Source organism: Dermatophagoides farinae, chromosome 1, assembly GCF_024713945.1.
Source record: "Dermatophagoides farinae isolate YC_2012a chromosome 1, ASM2471394v1, whole genome shotgun sequence".
NCBI lineage: Eukaryota > Metazoa > Arthropoda > Arachnida > Sarcoptiformes > Pyroglyphidae > Dermatophagoides > Dermatophagoides farinae.
Genome location: NC_134677.1, coordinates 5,186,642 through 5,204,616, shown reverse-complemented (window position 1 = coordinate 5,204,616; position 17,975 = coordinate 5,186,642). Strand labels below are relative to the sequence as shown.

General features: G+C 30.0%; 4 protein-coding genes and 2 long non-coding RNA genes across 8 annotated transcripts; 4 read left to right on the top strand and 2 right to left on the bottom strand.

Moving 5' to 3' along the window:
* The first annotated feature begins 6,537 nt into the window (after positions 1 to 6,537).
* Positions 6,538 to 7,483, top strand: LOC124492395 (peptide methionine sulfoxide reductase MsrB). The gene is made up of 3 exons (XM_047055266.2): positions 6,538 to 6,825; positions 6,879 to 7,051; positions 7,118 to 7,483. The coding sequence occupies exons 1-3, from the start codon at positions 6,662 to 6,664 to the stop codon at positions 7,255 to 7,257; spliced, it is 477 nt and encodes a 158-aa protein (XP_046911222.1). The 5' UTR covers positions 6,538 to 6,661; the 3' UTR covers positions 7,258 to 7,483.
* Positions 7,303 to 8,348, bottom strand: LOC124492394 (RNA-binding protein 42). The gene is made up of 3 exons (XM_047055265.2): positions 8,179 to 8,348; positions 7,528 to 8,129; positions 7,303 to 7,456 (listed from the first exon to the last, which is right to left on the bottom strand). The coding sequence occupies exons 1-3, from the start codon at positions 8,259 to 8,261 to the stop codon at positions 7,344 to 7,346; spliced, it is 798 nt and encodes a 265-aa protein (XP_046911221.1). The 5' UTR covers positions 8,262 to 8,348; the 3' UTR covers positions 7,303 to 7,343.
* A 36-nt stretch (positions 8,349 to 8,384) lies between these two features.
* On the top strand, positions 8,385 to 11,583 carry LOC124492390 (hexosaminidase D). The gene is made up of 8 exons (XM_047055258.2): positions 8,385 to 9,046; positions 9,104 to 9,884; positions 9,938 to 10,171; positions 10,229 to 10,401; positions 10,467 to 10,768; positions 10,834 to 10,868; positions 10,942 to 11,040; positions 11,113 to 11,583. Exons 1-8 carry the CDS (start codon positions 8,897 to 8,899, stop codon positions 11,268 to 11,270), a joined length of 1,932 nt encoding a protein of 643 aa, XP_046911214.1. The 5' UTR covers positions 8,385 to 8,896; the 3' UTR covers positions 11,271 to 11,583.
* Nagk (N-acetylglucosamine kinase) lies at positions 11,293 to 13,675 on the bottom strand. 2 transcript variants are annotated; one of them, XM_075735289.1, is made up of 9 exons: positions 13,596 to 13,675; positions 13,229 to 13,400; positions 13,055 to 13,143; positions 12,894 to 12,981; positions 12,565 to 12,835; positions 12,299 to 12,501; positions 12,114 to 12,201; positions 11,906 to 12,000; positions 11,293 to 11,839 (listed from the first exon to the last, which is right to left on the bottom strand). In XM_075735289.1, the coding sequence occupies exons 3-9, from the start codon at positions 13,078 to 13,080 to the stop codon at positions 11,591 to 11,593; spliced, it is 1,020 nt and encodes a 339-aa protein (XP_075591404.1). In that variant the 5' UTR covers positions 13,081 to 13,143; positions 13,229 to 13,400; positions 13,596 to 13,675; the 3' UTR covers positions 11,293 to 11,590. The 2 variants fall into 2 exon arrangements, with proteins under 2 accessions (XP_075591404.1, XP_075591403.1); XM_075735288.1 differs by having other exon boundaries at positions 13,592 to 13,610.
* A 229-nt stretch (positions 13,676 to 13,904) lies between these two features.
* Positions 13,905 to 15,366, top strand: LOC124492401 (uncharacterized). Of its 2 annotated transcripts, XR_006959034.2 has the most exons (5): positions 13,905 to 14,044; positions 14,155 to 14,904; positions 14,963 to 15,017; positions 15,072 to 15,174; positions 15,247 to 15,366. It is a non-coding gene; the product is annotated as an uncharacterized LOC124492401 (long non-coding RNA). The 2 variants fall into 2 exon arrangements; XR_006959033.2 differs by having other exon boundaries at positions 13,913 to 14,904.
* Positions 15,367 to 15,944: 578 nt separating this feature from the next.
* LOC124492400 (uncharacterized) lies at positions 15,945 to 17,857 on the top strand. Its single transcript, XR_006959032.2, has 4 exons — positions 15,945 to 17,390; positions 17,445 to 17,506; positions 17,564 to 17,619; positions 17,675 to 17,857. It is a non-coding gene; the product is annotated as an uncharacterized LOC124492400 (long non-coding RNA).
* Positions 17,858 to 17,975: the final 118 nt, after the last annotated feature.

Here is a 17,975-nt window from a genome sequence, read left to right as displayed (position 1 = left end):
AATGATAAGGTGGTGACCGTAAAAAAAAGAGTTAACAACTGATAGTGCCTTCAGTTAATGTTGATGATTCGTGGGAGAAATAAAAATTTAAACTTTCTATATTAAAAACTTTCTTGGTCAATTTTTTTCTCATGAAGAATTGCTTAATGGTCAAAACTATGCAAAAACTAGGCAATGCATATTTACAACCATTCAATTAAAACCAAGCTTAACAGCGATGATGGTGATGATAAAGTCGCCATCAAAAGTTTGGCTATTCTTCATAATGATAGAAATTCAGGCTACAGTCTTATTATCATGATATTATGAAATAAGATTACCGTACGTCTGGATTTAGTCCGGACATGTCCGGAATTTCAGTAATTATTGTCCGGACTTTTTTTTATTTTTTTTTATTTTTAGCAAAAAGAAATAAATAATCATCATCAATTGTTAAGAATAAAATTCTGATCAAATTTTAATGGAACTGAAAATTTATGACGAAATTGATTGTTGGGTTGGACATCTTTTTTTTCTTTAATTATATTGTATTTATTGTTGTTGTTGTTGTATAGAAGACTTTTGTCTTCATGAATATGTTTCAATATTCATTATTTTTATAGTCAAAGCAAATAAAGATTGTATTCATAAGGAAAAAATGTAATGAATTTCATCAACTGATATATAGTACAAACAGACCAGACAAGCCAAATATCATCATCATTTTAGCCACATTAGTACAGTATACAATTGATTGGGTGTGTCGTCCCAGTTTAAAGAACGAGCAAAAAAAAAAGTAAAATATTATTTCAATAGTTCAATGGCATGACGACCACACGGATTGTCAACCACCATTATCATCAAAAATTTTCCATAACCAGCAATCATTACTATTTTATTATTATTCTAATCTAAAATGGTTTATCATTATCTTCATAATAATAAATGGCTTAAAGGTGAGTGAGTGATGATTATATTCAGATCACTAGATCTCGAAACAATTCTTTCATTCATTTACTCATTGTTAATACATTGTTATTATCATCATCAGCATTTTGTCACAATATATCTATTGAATATTAATAATTTCTTTGGGAGAGATTCAAGTGGGTACCACAAGTATATCCATTCATTATCATTACCATTTGACCATATTATTATCACTATTCAGTTCATTTTGATTACGAAAATAATGACAATGGATCGATTTTCATCATCATCATCACCATAGTCGTCGTGGTTGAATAAAATTGAAGCCAAACATTATGAACATTCGATATGACAAAGAACTTGACAACCATATCGAAAGATTCATATGAATACGAAAAGGTTTTCCATTCATAAAAAATGATAGATATTATGAATTATTGTATAATTTCAGTATTGTTTGCTTTATTTAGCAGGCAAATATGGTAAAGACCAACAAATGGTCATCAATCAAAAAAAAAAAATTATACAAAAATATTGATCGATAAACAATTTGTCGAGAAAAATTTTTTTTAGAATTAACAAAAATATTTTCCTAAAAAAGCCAAGATCACGGACAAATGTGATGATGAACATTTCAAATCGATCATCATAAGCAAAATCTATAGAAAAAATATACTAAAAATGTGCGTGACATGGAAAAACAATTTTCAGCTCATTCGTGACATTTTTATCAATCACTTGGGATTTTGTTAAACAAAAAAAAATGAATTTTCGGTTTTCACATCAGGTTTACCGATGAAGAGCTAAGTCAAAGTTGTTTCGGGTCATGAAACAACGATTATGGCCCAAAAAACGGTTAGAAACATCATGATGATGATAATAGGCAATATACACAAAATTAACACGAACAATCCAAAAGCACGATTCGAAATTTGTCATGTCAAAAATATTTTTTTTTGTTGTTGTTGGCTCATCATATACACAGCAACATTTTATAATGTGTATGCAATAAAAAAAAATATGATATGATGATCCAAAGCAATAATCTGTGAGAAAAAATTATGCCTGATGGATCTAAATCTTGTATAACTTCATTGGTCAATAAAGTGTGAAAGACACACGTTCGTACATCACTCTAACATCTTTAATATAATGGTATGTTTGATTAAATTGTGCAAGATTTTGATGAGTCAAAAAATCGTCATTATCATAATCAGAATGAACAAAAGAGAGAGAGAAAAAAAAAGAAAATCAAAAGATTTTATTGGAGGATAAAAAAAATTTTCGTAAACTCGTGAACAAAAGATTCGAATGTTCATTTTTTTTTTGTAAAATTCGAATCTTAAAATTATATTATTTCATTTTTTTTCTGTTGATCGTGCGTAATTTTCATTTTTTTCTCTTCTTTCCTTTTGGTTATTTCATATTCGATTTTTTATTCTAAAATTTATTCAAATTATTATGTGATGTTTGAATCAATCGTTTGTATCTCGTTTATTTGTTTAGTTCTATTACTCGTAGGTTGTTTTTTTGATCATCATGATGGTAAATAATTTTATCATAAAAAATATTAACAATCCTTAAATCACACAGACTCACACACACACTTAACCTGAATTTGGAAAAAAAGACATGAGGAACAAAAAAAAAATTTCCAAAAAAATAGAAAATATGATCAGATGACCTATGGCCTTCAATCACAAACGCAGACAATTATAAATATGGTCAAGCAGACAGTGAAAATAAAAAAAAAACAAATAAAAACTTTGCCCACTTTAAAATGTTCAATTCATCATGCTTCAAATAAAAATTTCATGACATTCAACAATAACAAAAACAAATGTCAACAACCTGTTGATTTAAAGTTGATGATAATATTCATTCATACATTCAATTCATTTTTCACCTGTTGTTGTAATTATCATTGAATTTTTCTGTTTTTGATCGATTGGCAGTAGTAATAAAAAAAACTACTTTCTCATCATCATCATCATCACTATCGATAAGTCATCATCAGCATCAATCTCATGGATTTCTAACTCTTTTAAGGATTATCACTTCTCACGATTCATTTGATTTGAAATTCAAAAAAAAAATTTGGGATAAAGTAAACAAACAAACAACTAGTAATTATGAAAGTTCCAATAATGATGGCTTCATAGGTTTTTTTTCATAAATTATCATCACGCAAGGAATCAAACCAGCCCATCAAACCAACAAAGAACGAAATTTTGTTAGAAAGACAATTTTTTTTACATAAACAGATGCCAAAAATAACAACAATGAAGAGAAACACATTATCATAAGGTGTTCATGTATGTTTGAATCATTGAAAGTTGGAATAACATTATGAAACATTGTAATCAATGGCACGCGTGCACGCAACACGCAAACGTTTAAGTGTGACATGTGAAAATGACATTGTGAATATCACATATACCAAATTGTATTCTATGCATCAAAAGTAATATTATCATCAATTTTTTCACATTGGGTTTCATTCACACAAAATGAAGGATACTTTCTAAAAAAAGAATCATTGCATTTATTTATGCAGGTTTGGGTTTTTGGAACATATATATATGTATGTATAGTTTGTAAATAACAAAATCTTTACTTGAATCATCAGGGTCAAAATAGATTCTAATTTTGAATTTTGAAATGATAAAAAGTTAATGTTTTAGCTATAGTTTTTTTTTGGGCAGATCTAGATTTGAAGGATAGCTATTGAAAAGAAACATACTATTCATAACAACCTGTTGCTGGTAGATAATGAACTTGTTATGATACTATTATTTACAACATAAACACATAGATATTTTTGAAATCATTCCAAAAATACCCAGAAATTCCGATGAAGAACAAAAAATCAACAGACAAAAAGTCTTAACTATTTTATGATCACAACCAAAAATAGTCACAAAAAATGCTAAAATGATTGAATTATTTTTAAAAAAATAAATTAGAAATTTTTTTTTTCTTTGAAAACATCAAATTATCAAAATTAGATCGGTCATCGTAAGCAAGGTGACTATCATCACACATTATATTCATAAAAACAAATTGCTACCTTTTTATTTGACAGGTTTTGCCGTTAGATCTTCAAAAAAAACACCTAAATCCTTAAATAATTATAATAAACCAAAAACATGATAATCACTAATCTTTTAATCAATCTCTGCCAAATACTAATGGATGGAAAATCATTGATTGATCACTTGACGAAAAGAATACACACAAATTAAGGTTACTTTACAAAAAAAAAATTTTTTAGCTTCTGAATAATGGAAAACAGAACAAAAAAGCATAAAAAATCTACTGTAAGGATAAACTTGAAATATGTAAAATTTTTTCCACAATACAGTGATACCTTGATAAACGATCACAAATAAAAGATGCATTAACAACCAGGAACAATTTAAAAGTTCACAAAATCTCAAACATACAAAATAAGTAAGAAAATAAAAATCCGGAAAATTGTCTGAGGATGTTATCTGTATGTTCCATAATGACCATCAGCATTGTATTTAAAAATCACAAAAAATCTCATTTACAATCATGTACCATGTTAATATCATTATGATGTGAAAGGCAGAAATAAGTATTCATCACACATAGCTGGTAGTCTATGGAACGAGCAAAAAAATTTATTTTTTTTTCTAGAAATGAGTGGATGATTTGAAATTTAAAATTCAAATGTTTATCATTAATACAAACTTGTTACAAACAAAAATTCAAAAATAATAATAATATAAAACAAAGACAAAGAGAGACAACAAAACAAAAGTAGGAAGATGAAAAGAAAAATCAACAAACGGACTTGCAATCATCATTAATTATGAATGGCTTGGAAAGATTGTCATTTATGTTATTCATCATCTTTATAAACATTATTATCAACATTATGATGATGATCAGTATTTTAAACATGAAAAATTAAAAGTTAAACATTATCTTCCTCATACTATCATTGGATTATCATCATAACTATTATGTTGATTTTTATCATCAAATTCACATACAGAAACATCACACAAAAAATATATAAAGTTGTATGGTATCATAATTAAAAATTCAGTACATAGATCATTGTATAACTTGTTGATGAATAAAAACGAAAACTATTCTTTTTTTTTGTAAATTTAATGGAAAAGACAATATTTGTCTGAATAATGGTAGACAATGGAAAAACAAAAACAAAAAATCAAAATCAACATATATAATCCACCATCATATTGTAACTATGTTTCACAGCAACGAAAAAAAAGTTCAACTTTAGATGAAATGAATAACGAATGAAGATAAAATCTTTTTTTTTTTGAACTTTTTTTTTAGCATGCATTTCCTGATATTATAATCCTAAACGAATAACACGGGAATATTACAGCTGATCGATTATACTGCTGATAAAATATGATTTTTCCGGATTTAAAGATCTTCATGTCTATACTTTTGTCAAGAGTGTCGTCATGTCAGTTATGTTACATGAAAATGATATAATCGGATTTTTGATCAATGAACGATTGATTGCGGCTGATAGATAGTTCAAAATGAAAATATTTTATTGGTAATTTTTTCAAAAGCAAATTTGATAATTGAAAACGTATGTTTACACAAAATATAATTGTTACAAAACAATGGAAATCGATTTCCATTTCAATGTTTTTATATGTAATAAAAAATGTGACATTATTTGATGTTATTTTTTTTGATCATCAGCATCACCTGTAGGCGATTCATTGATAATTGGTTCGTTTGTAATCGAATCTTTATCATTCAATTTTGATTTGAAGCGTTGAAAATTCTCAAGGTACAAACGATAATTTTCATCTTGCTCTTGAACTTTCAAATGTTCATCGTGTAACAATTGCAATTCGATCCAAATTTTGTAGAATTTTTCGCGTTCATTATCCAAAACGAAATCCAAACAATAAAAGGATAAGATACGTAATGCATATTGACAATAATAAATAGAATTATTCAGCTGATTAATAGAATGAAATGCTCGGGCCATTTTTAGAGCATAAGTTATCAAACGAATATCATAAGCAGATAGTAATTTTTCTAGCTGATTGAAATTATGCTGCATCCTTTCCAAATGGGGAAGCTTCTCTTCATTATTTTGAAATCTATCATGACATGATTCAAAATCATGTTCTTTATCCATAATCGATTGAACCACGAACGATAGATCAGGTATCATTTTGCCACATGAGATGCAAACAAATTTATTAGTAGAAGAAACAGAACGAAGAAAACCATTTTGACAATAATAGCACCGAAGAGTTAACGTTGTTATAAATAATTCGGTTAAGCAATAGTCATCATCACAAAAATCGGTTTTTGATTCATCAATAATAATATTGGCTTCGCCACGATTGTCAACAATCGTTGGCATTGACAAAGACTCAATATCAAAAACTTTTGAATGTTTTTTACAGGATAACATTATTCCGAAAAAATTAGATCACGAAAACTTTGATTTGAACAAGCTTGAATTTCGGCATTTAAATGAATCAACAATGTGTGCATTAATTTAATTATTATATGAATTTTGATCTCATTATCACAACAAAATGGTGGTATCATAGTCCTGCCATCTGTTGGTGAAAGAATTATTAAAACATCAGACAACAGCTGTTGTTTGAAAATTATAAAATTTATATGAATTCCAAATACAAGAAAAATTGTCTTATCAGTATTTCTATTACATTATCGTCATCATTATCAACTGGTGAGCAGTATTATCATCATGGGCAATACAAATCAGAATTCTGGCCAATCAGAACAATCATCGTCATCTTCCTTGCCAATAGATTCGAATCAAAAATCTAAGATTCAAATCGACGATAATGAACTAAAGAATCGTTTGACACCCATTCAATATGCTGTGACCCAATTGAAAGCAACTGAAAGGTTGGAAATTAATTTGATTTATATATGGATTACTAAACAATTCAATTAACCAGACCATTCACGAGTGAATACTATAAACATCGAGACTCTGGTGAATACATATGCATTGTTTGTGAGCAAAAATTATTTGCTTCGGATTCTAAATTTCCCACTGAATGTGGTTGGCCCGCATTCAAACAACCAGTGCAACAAGATAATGTAGCCCTCACCGAAGATTTATCGCATAGTGAGTTTTGATTGCATTCATTCAATCAAAAAAATCTTATTCCATTTTTTCATTCATCTTTTACAGATATGATTCGAACCGAAGTTACATGTTCATCCTGTAATGCTCATCTAGGTCATGTATTCGATGATGGTCCTTATCCCAAACGAACTCGTTATTGTATCAATTCCGCTGCGTTGAAATTCATAAAAAAAATTCCCAAATGAAATTTGTGATATACCCATCTTTAAAAAAAAACAATACAATGTCGATGGAAAGTGAAAATTTTATTAACGTTATTGAATGAAAATCTTTAGATGAAGCCAAGTTTTTGTTTTTGTTTCATTTTTCTCTTCACCACTTCTACATTACGATCCTGCCAATTCGATTTACGTAATTTAATAGGACGTGATCCAACATATCGGCCTGTATTCATAAGTAAAAAAAAATAAATCATTTAAACATAATTTGCTTATGATTTTTTATTCGAAACTTACCATTCATTTCCTTCATGGCACGAGCAAAATCAACTGGATTTTTAAAACTAACAAATCCATAACCACGACTTTTATTAGTACGTTTATCACGGACAACTTTAGCTTTGATAAACGATGGATATCTATTAAAAGTTCTTGTGAGGACATCATCGGATACATCATTACCCAAATCACCACAGAACAAACGGAAATCATTCGGATCCCATTCTTCTAGCGATGGATCTTCCCAGACTTGTCCACCAGCAATTCGTAGATTCTTTTTCTTTTTATTACCTTTTTTGTCACTTTTCGATTTTGTCTTTGTCAATATAAGTTGACCAGTAGGTGTTGTTGAAATTTGCTGAACATTTGATGGAACCTGCATAGGTGTGACAGTATAATTCACGGTGGATTGGCCTTGATTCGATGATGATTGAATGGTCGTTGAATTCGATGAAGAACCAGCATATTGACCGGCTGGCACAAAAGTTGCTTGTTGTGTTCGTTGTGAAGGTAGCTGTCGTTGAATTTGATGCGGTATAAAATGGACGGGAAAATTAGACGATGTTGATGACAATGATGGGCCAGCATTTGATGAAACGGAAAGCACTTCTTTTTCAAATCTAAAAAACTTTTATTTTATAAATCAGATACAAATAAATGGAAACATACCTGCTCATCTCGGCATCCATGTCAATCTGATTTGATTGATGAGAATGTTGGTGATATTGAGATCCTTGGTGTTGATAACTCATTTTGAATTTTATCGATTTATTCAAGTCCAAAATGTCTAAAAATTGATCAAATCAACAATCTCAATCAAACTCATGTAACCATCTAGAATCGATAGTATCGATGCTTGGAAAAAAAATTATTCGATAAATGCTTGGCTCAATAAAATAGTTAAATCAATAATCAGTCAGAAAAATAATGATTGAGTTACCTTTTAATTTTAATCATATTTGATACGTTCTTAAATTAGTTATTATAAACGTGCACGTTGTTGATCAATCAATCAATTCGATCTTGGAACAATTTTCGAATTCAACTCACAGAATCATTCATAGCCATTATTAACAAATTAATTTTGGTTCTAAAAATAAAGTGGTCGTGAATTTTTCTCTTTATTTTTATTCAGATTCACATTTACGAATATGTAATTGAATTTGATTCTTTTAACTGGCATTTTAATATTGTGAAAAGAAAAAGTTATTCGAATTCATTCAAATGGATCAAACAACATTAGTAATTGCATTTATCATTGATTCCATTGCCACATTCGTTTTTTGATGTTTTTAAAAATTGTTACTTTTATAAAATTAATTTGCTCAATCTTTAATTGTAACATTTTTTAATCCTTTTTCTGAAAAAAACAATTTTCCATTCAAACATGAGTCAAAAAAAATTTGCAAATTCTCATCCACATCACCACCCACATCATCATTCATGTTCATTCTGTCTTCTTAATCGTATTTGGCGTCGTAAATTTTTGCTATTATCCATCGTATTGATTTTTTTGATCATTACAATCACTATAACTGTAAGTCTTATATTTTAATTATAGCTTGATTTTCGTATGTAATTTCTAATCATTCAGAATTCACGTTTAAATGTATTTTCATCTCTATTCTCACCGAGTTACAAATTTCAATATAATCAACAACAACATCAAAGGCAACATTTGGCCGCTTCCAATAAAGATAATGGCGATACTTTTAATAACAACAATGATGATAAAATGAATTTACGAAACCATCAACACCTAAAAGCTGATAACTACATGTCCAATAGCTATAATAATGACAATGACAATATAAGACGACAATCAGTAGTGTATATACATCCACCGGGCGATGAACAACAAAATAAAGCCTATATACCGAAAAATCGTTTTATCCATTTGGATCTAAAAGGTGCTCCACCAAAAGTTGAATATTTACAACAATTGTTTCCATTATTAAGACAAGCCGGTGCAAATGGAATCTTATTGGAATATGAAGATACATTTCCATATGCTGGTGAACTTTTACGGCATGCTGTGGCTGATAATGCCTATTCTTTATCAGAAATTGAAGATATTAAACGTTTAGCAAAAGAAAATGGTCTAGAAATTATTCCATTAGTTCAAACATTGGGACATTTGGAATTCTTCCTTAAGCTTGAACATTATCGCCATCTAAGAGAAATGGATGAATTTCCACAGGCTATTTGTCCAAGTCGCAATGATACTTATGAATTATTAACGAACATGATCGATCAAATGTTGATCGCACATCCAGATTCGAAATGGCTGCATATTGGCTGTGATGAGGTATATCAAATAGGTATTTGTGATCGTTGTAAACACAAAGAACGTGATGAACTATTTCTTAATCATGGTAAGATTGTTTCCTTAATGGACCCGAATTTTAATCTAACATTTTTTCAATAGTTAAAAGAATCGCTACTTATATAAAAGAAAAATATAATGTGACATCCATCATTTGGGATGACATGCTGAGGCAATTTTCACCTGATTTCGTAAAATCCTATGATCTGGATAAGATTGGCGTTGAAATAATGATTTGGACTTATGTCGATGACATTTATCGTTTCATTCCTACTCAGAATTGGATGTTTTATGCTGAAACTTTTCCCAAAATTTGGGGTGCTAGTGCCTTTAAAGGCAAGTTTTGTTATGTGTTTTCGTTGTTTTCTAAAAAAAGTATTTTTTTTTTTGCAGGAGCCTTCGGCGAAACATTGACTGTTCCCAATATTAAAATGCATTTGGATAATAATATCGCCTGGCTGAAAGCTTTGGATGAACAGGAAAGTAGTTTTAAAGAAATTCGTGGTCTAGTTATTACCGGTTGGCAACGTTATGATCATTTGGCTACACTTTGTGAACTTTTACCTGTAAGATTTCATTTGTTTGATAATAAATCTTTTGTCTTGATTCTCATTGAATTTCTTTTCGATAGTCTGGTCTTCCATCCTTGGTCATTGATTTGTTAACCGCCACTAATGGAAAATATGAATCGAAATTGTTGGAAAAATTTCATCAACTTATGAATTGTCCTCATCAACTTGATTATACCTATAATACGATGGGGGCTCGATTATTTACACAGTATCCGACTTTTTCTCATCTAATTAATTGTGATTTTCCTGGATCAAAAGTATTTCGGCTTATGCAAGAGTTTGAAAATATTAATAAACGTGTAGATGATTATTTATATGATGTAACTAAACATAAAGCATGGCTTACGGATTATAATTTCAGGTCAGTTGGCATATTTTATTGTTCACATTGGAGTATCTTTAAATTTTTTCTTTTCGCTTCTATAGACATAATATAACGAGCCCATGGCGAATCAGAGAAGGTAATTGACATTTGAATTTGGAGAAATCAAATTCATTTTTTCACAATAATATTAATTTCATATGAATATTTAGGCCTACAAGATTATGCCAATGTCATGTATGGATTAAAATCTTTGGTCAAAATGGCAATCACAGCTCTGGGCGAAATTTACGATGAATATACTGTCTATGGTAGGTTATTGACATTTACTAACATTAGATTTTGATCAAAAGACGATTTAATTTTTTATATCTAAAAACTAGAATGGATTGAAGAAAAACTTTATCCACAATTATTGCGAATGGAAAAGTTTTATAATCAAACAATAAAAATTCAAGAATTACGTGTTTGGCCACGAAGACCAATTAAGCCTGCCGTTGATTTACAACGTTTTATTGATAAAATCAATAAAGAAGAGTGAGAATTGTTTAATTTCACAAATATTTTATTACCTTTCAGCTATGATGGAATGTTTTTTGTTGATGTGATTAATGTCTGAAAAACTAGTCATTTGTTTAAACTTTTTATCTGTGTCTGGATGTTTTTGTCATTTTTTTATGAATTTTCATCTTAATCTATTTTTATTGATTATTGATTTTTTGTGTGATGATGAATTATTGTGAAAAAATTAATAATTTTTTTTTGAAAATGCATGCATTGTAAATAATTTTCTTATTTCTTGAAAAAATAGTTGGCAAAAATTATTGAAATATATTAAAAAAAAAGTTGATTGATATTTGTTTAGTAAACTTTTTGACCATCACGATAAGAGCATAACGTTTGGTAATTTTTTTCATAATCGATGGGTAGTTTGATTTTAGCCATGACTTTGGCACCATAATAAGCGGCGCCAATAGCGCTGGTTGCATTACAATAAAGCATATTGAGCTTCAATTGAATGTGGCCAATTTCATTTAAAAATTCATTTTCCAACAGTGACCAGCTTTTGAATAATGATCCAACACATATCACTGATATTTCATCTTGTTCCTATGGAAAACGCAAAAAAATTATCGATATGTTGAATCGACCAAGATGAATCAAGTGATTACATACAATTTTTGGCAACAATGCTTTCACATGTTGAGCCAATGCTTTGCCAGCTTCATTAAATAATTTCAGTGCCAATGGATCATTTTTTTCTGTTGCAACTGATTTTGTGATTTGATACAAAATAAATCAATGTCAGTATTATAAATAAAATTATCATGAAAATTTTTTAGTTATTTTTCTAAAGATTATATTATCATCTTGTCATACATACGTTTAGCGATACGAGCACATAGCTGTGCAATGTAGGACTTATCAAATTCCTGATATAGTGGTTTTATCAAATCGAAATAATTGTCAATCTGTGTGATAATGAAAATTTTTGTTTTTTTATGTATTTTGAAATGTTTTCCTCATCTTAATCTTAATACATTTTTTTTTTATTTTTTAAATACTCACTCTAAAATGATCGAAAACAATTTCACGAACATTACTAACATCATATTCGATTGGTGCATAATTTTCTTCATGTTCAATAATATAACGAATCGCACGAATAGAAATTGAATAGGCTGAACCATGATCGCCAATAATATGGCCCCAGCCACCACAACGAGATTGGCTACCATCTGAATAAATGAGCAAACAATTTGATCCAGTTCCTAATTTGGAACCAAAAATTACAATGTTTAAAAGTAAAAAAAATCAAAAAATAAAACACATACCAGCAATGAGAACAATGCCACCATCCGGGTTACAAGTCATCATACTACCAATCGTATCGGATGCAATCGAATATCGTTGACATAATTCAGGATGTTTAGATTTGAGCAATTCACATAATTCTAAGTTTTCTTCTTCGTTTTCACAACCACTCAAACATAATCCAATGCTTTCGAGTTGATATCCTTCGCCATTTGGTCGTTTAGGTAATTGATGGGTTGCTTTTAATACCATCTGATAGATACGATCTACCCATTCTTGTTTGGACATAAGCTATTGTATCAAAAAATTTGTCTATATATTAACAAGGTAAATTATCATCAGTACATACCATAATATTTGATCCGGGTTCAGCATCCAAACGGGATAGAATGCAACCATTTTCATCTAACAATGCCACCTTAGAAAATGAAGCGCCACTGTCGGTCGAATAAAATTGCATTATATTATTAGGTATTAAAATTTTCGAATTTTAGAATTCGTATCGCATACCCTTCAATACCAGCAAAAACTTTCATAGTGAAAAATTTTTTTTAGTTTTCGATGAGGATTCAATATGATAATTTCATGTATGATGATGTCTGTTGCAAAAAAAAAATAATGATCGTTTTTGAAAGACCATAATGAAAATGGAATGATAATAAATGGATCTAATAAGTTTAATACCGTTTTTTATCTATTCATGACGTTGCTTTTGGTTTATATCTGCTTGTTAGGTTAATCTCTCAAATTGATGATGGATGTACAATGCAATAGTTCGATTTTTTTTTCTTTTTATATGAATTCGATAAAAATGCGTCGTGTGATATGTAACAAGTTGTTGATTTTGATTTTTACCCTTATAAAAGAAAAAAAAATATATAATGATTGATGATTTAATTAATAAAAAAGGACTATAGCATATCAATATTGAACAATAAATTAGATTAGGAGATATATCGAAAAAAATGAATCTGAAATGGTAAATTGAATTGTTAGGTGAATATCAAGTTCAAATACAAAGATTGTTTTTTTTGAATACTAACTTACTCACTTACTTATTGATGGTTGACTGACTAGTTAGTTTTGATCGATCGTCAAATTGATAAAAAAAAATTTGCTTATGTTAAATGATTTGAGATTATTTTTGTGTGAGAGAAATTTTTTATTTATTTATAAAAGTAAATGTATATCATTGATTGATGAATGGTAATGTTAAATTAGTAAACATGAGTTGACGTCACAGTAGCCGATGGTCGTTTATCCGAGTTCAAAATTTCAACTTGAAATATATAAGAAAAAAAATGTTAATCGACAATTCCATGAATGTAAAAAAATTGTATTTGGCTCCAGCATTCTAGATCGTTCATACACTTTGAAAATCGTGTTTGATGGGCGGTGCGCTGAATATTGGACGAGTTTTTTTTGTCCGTAAAGCTTACCATGAATACTAAGTTGTAAATCATGAATCATCCTCGCCATCAGCTAAGTATAAATATAACGGTATGATAAGAAGAAAATATTTAGAATGTTCAAAATTTTAGATTAACTTGTGTCTGTTAGCATTGACTTTTTTTGAATGACAATGAAAATATTTCATATCGTTGAAACAGGATATCTCGCGCGTAAATTCAAATTCTAATGAAAAGTCCGTGCATGTACATTACACAGAGAGGAAAGTAAGCAGGGTAAACTTCAAGATTGAGTGTTAAAAACACTCCATATATGCAGTATACAATCCAGGCTCCAGGTTACGCTTCTTCTTTACAATGTAAACTGCATACTTGCAGGCTAAACTGGAAAGTTACATATATTAACCTCCATCAAAGAATGGTAAACTCGCTTTCTTATGGAAGGTTAACCTCCGATTTTGAATTTCATTCAGTTTTTTCGATATTATTCTTCATTTTTTTCAGGCTTTTAGTCAAAACTCTGAAGATGTAATATTATCATTACGAAATTCAAAGGCATGTTTTGAACTTGGTCTTTTTTGAACGTTTTGATTCAATGATGCTACTTTTCAAGACAGAGATGAACATTATGATTAGTCGAAACATATTCGTATTGCAACTTGACTTATTTATTTATTGACTGTCATCTCGACTTGCCAATTTGAACTCGGCCACTTGTTGACATGTTTGATTCTTGACATCCACTTTGACTTGGCCATCGACTTTTTAAAATGTTCATCTCTGTCTCGAAATGTTCAATCAATGAATCATAATTATTGACTGATGATCAAGTTCAATCTTTGCCACATTCATCCGTCACACACAAAATGAAAATCAATCATTTCGATGGATTCGAATTCTCATCGCTCTGATCAAAGGATCTGGATATTCAGATGAATCTTTCATTTAATGGTAAATTTCTTTATTTCAACGTGACTTGTTCTAATTCTCATTCACATTCTAATTTCAGATCGTAACTTGGGAATAATGAAAATCATAGATGAACACAACATTCTGGATGAATGGTAAATGATTGAGTTTTCATCAACTCATATTCTAATTACCATTCCTTTTGTTAGGCATTAACAAGTGCACGATCGCAGAATGATCAATCAGTCAAAGTCAATCTGGCCATCTCAACTTTTTGTCATCATCATCATTTACGAGAATATGGATAACCGAGTAAAGACCCTTGAAATATTCAATTATTCAATTTTTATCAATTCCGATTCTAATTATCTTTTCCATTCACAGGCATCCATTGGATTATCCAAATTCTCTGGCTTCATTTTATAATTTATCTCAAGAATGCATCAATTTGTGGCTTTTAATTTGAATTTGTATTTTTTATTTTATCTTATAATAATTTTTTAATTTGCGGATTTATTCCGAAAATCAATAAAACAATCGTTTAATGAAACAATCAAAAAAAAAATCGGGATACTATCGATTGTCATGATAGTCACGTGATTTGTTGAAACTAAAAACAATCGAAAAAAATCGGGATACTATCGAATAAATCGTTCACCACCCGGCTACAGCGCATGGTTTATTTCTATGCTTCCAACATTGTTACTTTGGTTGTACAAATTTTCTCTCATTTTTTTCGTAACTATTTTCTATGCTTCTTCTTCACTCCTCACTTCTGAGAGTGTTTACAGTGTTTACAATATTTACAGTAAAACCCCGCTTAACGCGGGGTTACGTTCCAAAAATATTGAGCGTAAAGTGAAACAACAGCGCAAAGCGGGGTTATTTTTGCATAATTTACATAATGCATTTTTACTCTTCATATACATTGTAAAAATCTATTGCAATGTAATGTAATTGCACAGCGTTATATCGAAACAGCGCTAATCGGGACAGCGAAAAGGGTTGTATTCCTGTAGATATTGGGATTTATATCATTTATATATTCCCATTTATGGATACTATATTATGGGGGAGGATAATGGTCTGGGGGAAAATCATCCAGTCATTTATAAATTCGCCTCCCCCCATTACACACATTAACACATATACACGCATATACACATTCGACGTCGGTTCAAATCCCATCGCGGCCGCCTGGGTTAATATAAAAAATAGTCAGTGTTGGGGGTGGATAGTGGTTTGCGCATAATCACTTATAAATTTGCCTCCCCCTCGCTTATAAAACCTATTTGTTGGGGAGGATAGTGATTGCCGATCACTTATAAATTTGCCCCCCAATTATTCATATACACATTTACACTTGCGCATAAAGTAATATAAAAAATAGTCAGTGTTGGGGGTGGATAGTGGACAATCACTTATAAATTTGCCTCCCCCTCGCTTATAAAACCTATTTGTTGGGGAGGATAGTGATTGCCGATCACTTATAAATTTGCCCCCCAATTATTCATATACACATTTACACTTGCGAATAAAGTAATTTAAAAAATAGTCAGTGTTGGGGGTGGATAGTGGACAATCACTTATAAATTTGCCTCCCCCTTGCTTATAAAATCTATTTGTTGGGGAGGATAATGTTCAATCATTTATAAATATGCCCCCCAATTATCAAATACACATTTACACTTGCGCATAAATTAATTTAAAAAAGTCAGTGTTGGGGGTGGATGGTGGACAATCACTTATAAATTTGCCTCCCCCTCGCTTATAAAACCTATTTGTTGGGGAGGATGGTGGTATGGACCATAATTGTCCGATCACTTATAAAGTTGCCCCCCAATTATTTATTAAACAAATTAATCTCGAGTATCAAAATATGACTTTATTGATCGAACGACAAAAACGAATTTAAAATTACAACTATAGTTGTAAAATATTTATATTTATCATTTAAATCACACAACACTTCATGTGTTGACTTTTTCTACTCGCTGTCTTTGTGCAAAAATGCTCGTTTTTTTCTCAAGTTTCGTCACTCGTCTTGTTCATTTTTGATGAAATGATCATGAAATTCTCAATTTTATCGGGTTATAATGATTATTTGGTACTCATCACAAATGTTAACCAATATTTCGGGTTTGTCTCATTTTATGATATTTCACTAACTTTCAATTTCTAGTTTTACCGATTTCTCATTGACATGAGAAAAATCCATAGCTATTTGGTAAGTTTGGATATTGTATACTTGATAACGCTTTGTTTTTTCCAGATTTATTTCTGAAATTCGATTTTTCATCATGTTTGTTATTGATTTGGCGGTTTCTGTCTTCAGTGGCATCAGATTCAAGAAATGCTCGGTAATGTTCAACTTTAAGTTAGGAATAGGATAGGTTTAGGAACATGATCTGAGCTTTTTCCTATTGGATTTGATGCTAGTTGAAGTTTTGAAACCAATGAAGCAATTGACAAGCATGATTAATTTTCGAAGATTCACGAAATGAAACACATAGTTGAAACTGATAATGGTAAGCAAATGAATGAATTGATTGACCAAAAAACTAATATTTATTTCCATTTAGGTGAACATTTTGGAAATTGAATCTGGAATCAAGCCAGTTGGAAAAATCAGAGATCATGTCATGTAAATTGTTCAATTGATTACCCAAACTAATAACTATTTTCTTGACTCGTTTTCTAGATTCATTTTGGAAAAGGAAAATTGAATGGCCATTACGATAGATTTTTATTTGCATGGTATGCGATTCTTGATTGAAATGATTGAAATAACTAACGAATTTCTTTATTTAAGATCGACAACTAGTCTTGGATCATAAAGATTGGATTGACGGACATATGCTCATGGTCATTGGTTGATTTATAAATGGATCACTATGGACCAGACAAAAATTGGATCATGTATAATTTGGTTGTTTAATTATTGTCATTGCTTTATTAATTTAATATTAATTTGAATAAAATTTTTTAATCCTAATATGGGGGTAAAATTAATGAAGTGATTGGGGGGGCAAACTGCAGGGTTTCAAAAAATTCAAATTTGCAGTTTAAGTTACATTGTATATGAACGGTCCCTTCATTGCAGGGTAAACAGC